At 42.9% G+C, this 3,675-nt stretch overlaps 1 protein-coding gene across 4 annotated transcripts in view; it reads left to right on the top strand.

The window, feature by feature from the left end:
* Positions 1 to 44: 44 nt before the first annotated feature.
* thsd4 (thrombospondin type 1 domain containing 4) overlaps positions 45 to 3,675 on the top strand; it is a 46,470-nt gene continuing 42,839 nt past the window's right edge. For 3 of the 4 annotated variants that reach the window (XM_014026107.1, XM_014026108.1, XM_014026109.1), the window contains exons 1-3: positions 45 to 170; positions 331 to 394; positions 2,923 to 3,191. In XM_014026107.1, coding sequence (XP_013881561.1) covers positions 91 to 170; positions 331 to 394; positions 2,923 to 3,191 — 413 coding nt within the window. In that variant the 5' untranslated portion in view covers positions 45 to 90. Of the gene's footprint in view, positions 171 to 330; positions 395 to 2,922; positions 3,192 to 3,675 lie in introns of those variants that run through there. The other variant, XM_014026110.1, reaches the window with a different exon arrangement.

The raw sequence follows: 3,675 nt of genomic DNA on the forward strand, positions 1-3,675 counted from the left end.
CCACTCAGTGTTTTGTCATTTTAATTCTATGTTTTGTTGTGCGTTCATTTTATTAAAACACAGGTAAGTTATCAGACAGCAGGGTTAAAAATGTCACCACAAACCAATAACATCTTTGTTTACACTCAGGGCTCAACTGTGAGGACCATGCAGGGTGTCTGGATCCTCAGGTAGATTAATATTTTTATGTTTTTTTTTATGTTCACTTCATTCTGACTGTACACATCTGCACATTCATCATCAAAATATGATCCTCCTGTTTATAGCCTAATAACGTTTAATTAAAATTGTGAGTAATAGTAAATATTGACTTCTGTCTTTTGTCTCCAGATTGTCTTTTCTGATGCTTTGCTCACTCCTTCTTGACAGCCGGCACACAGCAGACCACAGGAAGGTGAGCAGTGCTACCTGAGAGAAAAAGTAAAAATAAAAGTTTGATAAAGCATTCTGTCATCATGGCAGAACTGCTCTAACATTTCCGAATGTTTTCCTTTTTTTTTTTTTTTTGTCCGTCTTGTTGCGTGTCTGGCACAGTGGAGCGGAACTCTCATCTCTAATTAAAGGACCAGCGTTCCTTCAAAGAATGCACATGGCATGTTATCTTTCAAAGCCAGAGTTTTACCTGCTTATCTCGACACATAAAAAGAGTTTTAGCGTTTTTGGTCAAATCTGTTGTGAGCTCAGTCTGTTCCGACTGCTCAGAGGTTGTGTTGGGCATGACTCTCAGCTACTCCCACATCAAATGTAAGCTCTAAATGTATAAAACTTACGCTCTTTTTTCTCCCTCAGGTGTATTAGCTGTGAGTTACATCTTGAATGATGCTGACTTATTTTGTTTTAAATACAGTAGAGATCCAATGATTTTTTTTCTGAGAGTTTCTTTCAAATTCATCCAGTGGTTCATCAGATGTTTTGCAAACAGACTAATGAACACACAGACTTATGTAATTACCTAATAGTAATAGGGTTGGGCAAAATCATATCGTGTGCAATTAATTGTCAGAAAAAAACTTTAATCAAATATGTTTTGGCACTTAATCTGATTTATGCCGCCAGGCAGACTGACTGGAGATTTCCCCGGTCAGTCCACTCTCTGCTTTAAATATGACGAACATTTAAAAATAAAAGAAATTTATACATAATAACTCTGGTTTTACTCGGTCTATCAACACAATTTAAGAACTGATGAATAACCTGAACTCTTTTGACACAATTTGGAACAGATTTTTAGGAGAGCAAATCTTTCCCACTAGAGTGATTTAAATTGGTCATGTGACTGGGGCATGCAGGGGTCCAGGGACTCCAGGGGATTAATCGTTATCGGCTAAATACCACAATTAATTGAGATAAATTTTTTGCCAACATTGCCCAACCCTAGATGGTAACAATGGCATGGTGACTTTTGTCTTGTCAGCTTCTCAGCAGCAGATAGAAGCACTCCCTGGCAGGGGTGGTCATCTTTGAACTCTAATACAGTGGTTCCCAAACTTTTTATCTTCTGACCCACAACCTATTCATGGCAAAAACTTGTGACCCCAAATATTACTGGTCTGAGTACACGAACTTTGTTAATAACCCTAAAAACACAGAATTTCTGACAATCTAAACAGTTTGTACACAAAAATAAATAGTTATTTATACTTATTTTGTGTTTTTTTAATAGTTATAGGAAAACTATTACATCAGCAATTATTTTATTACCCTTTAAATTGATTTCTGGAGATTATCCAAGGTGCTTCATGACCCATATTTGGGTCCCAAGCCCAACTTTGGGAACCAAAGTGCAGTGGTTCCCAAACTTTTCAGCTTTTGACCCACAAAATAACAGTAGCAGAGACCTGTGCCCCCAGCTATTTTTGGATGATAAACATCAGGTCAACAAAACATGGGCATAGTAACAATATTTTTATACTAAATTTACCCATTTTAAATACACTAACCTCACTCCTTTGTAACAACTAAGGCAAAAATGTAATTAATTCCTAAAATCTTTTCAGGACCCCACCTTGATGTTTCGGGACCCCACTTTGGGTCCTGACCCCAACTTTAGGAAACACTGCTCTAGATGGTTTCAGCAAAGCAGAGAGGGTGGAASTCAGTAGTCAGCGCTCTCCCCTTTCTGAACCCTGCAGAAATGAGAAGCACATGGAAGACGCTGGCGTTTGCAGCTGACTGACAGGTCCACGGTCCTGTCAGTTTAAGGGAGGAACGGTGCGACTCGGCTCCATGTGTTTCCACTCGGAGTCCAGTTGCGTGACCTGTCGCTGACCCGGGGATGACAGTAGTGGTGGGGGCGAGGGGCGGGGGTGGGGAGATGAGGTCTCCATGAATGGCTGATTGACACCCGAGGAGCTCCCTGCCAAACCCTCCCTGCAGCTTCTGTATTCTTCTGCCGTCCTCCAAAAGTCAGCAGCAGCTGAGGTTTTTTTTTTTACTGCGGCCATGTGTTTGCCCGGAGAGGCTGCTGTGAATGGAGACAAAGTGCTCCTCAAAATGCAGCATTTCCACGCGGCTCCGCTCGGAATGGCAGTTTGGCACGGAGCTCCTGCTGGCAGGTTCCTCAAACAGAGAGCGCAGTGATCGCCACTAATGCGTCCCTGGCACCGTCGCACAGAGAAGCGGAGTCAACAGTGAGGAAAAACAGGTAGCCCACAGGGGACAGGCCATTTCCAGACACGACAAATCAGCCAAATCAGGACTTTATTACAGCAAACAGAGGTCTGTTTCATGAACAGAGGCAGAGGGGAGGAGGAGCAGGATAGTTGTGGTGATGAGATGAGGTCACTGACTTAAGCTTTTCTCCAAGACGACGATCTGCAGAGATTAAACACTTACTGATGGAAGCCTTCCAGGCTGATGGCTCCGTCCCACATTTTCACACTTTGGAGCATCCCTAATCCAAGCTGTTTGGTCTGCGTGCAGGTTCCTGAGAGGGCAGAGCCTCGGCAGGAGTTCAGAGCCGAGCACGGAGAAACGCGGGGCTCCTGGGGTGCCTGGGGTGCCTGGTCGTCCTGCTCCCGCACATGTGGGACCGGTGTACAGGAGCAGAGCCGGCCCTGTCTGCCTGTGCAGCTACAGCTGCCGGGCCGGGTCATTTCAGCCTTGAGGCCTGCGGCTCCTCCTCAGCCTGACAGAGTCAGAACCGCCAAGATCAGCGGGAGGGAGAAGCAGAACAGACCAGGAGAACACAGGTATGCAGAGGATGATGGTAACATCCCACACTCACACTTTACAGCAGGGCTATTCAACTAAACTGCTCCGGGGGCCACAGTTACAGCAGGTCAACAGCTCAGGGGTCGAACATCCAGCAATTAAAGTCATGTAAATAAACCAAGTATTACAAAGATCTGTTACCTTTGAATTAGTTTATTTTTGCTGCATTTAATCATGAATACAACATACAGAACCCTATAAAAGTAGTGATAATTAAACATTATCAAAAACAAAAAAGAACACATTATGTCTCCTATTTGACACAAATAATATCATCATCATCATCATCATCATCATCATCATCGTTTATTTATAAAGCACAATAAAAACCAAAGTGCTGTACAGGAGCATAAAATAAAAACAATGAACAAAGCACAGTAATAAAATGAACAATAAAATCAAACAAAACAGCAAAGGCTGGCCTAATGATCCTGCTCTTCAGACTCAAATGCCTGTTTAAAC

Source organism: Austrofundulus limnaeus, unplaced genomic scaffold (assembly GCF_001266775.1).
Source record: "Austrofundulus limnaeus strain Quisiro unplaced genomic scaffold, Austrofundulus_limnaeus-1.0 Scaffold525, whole genome shotgun sequence".
NCBI lineage: Eukaryota > Metazoa > Chordata > Actinopteri > Cyprinodontiformes > Rivulidae > Austrofundulus > Austrofundulus limnaeus.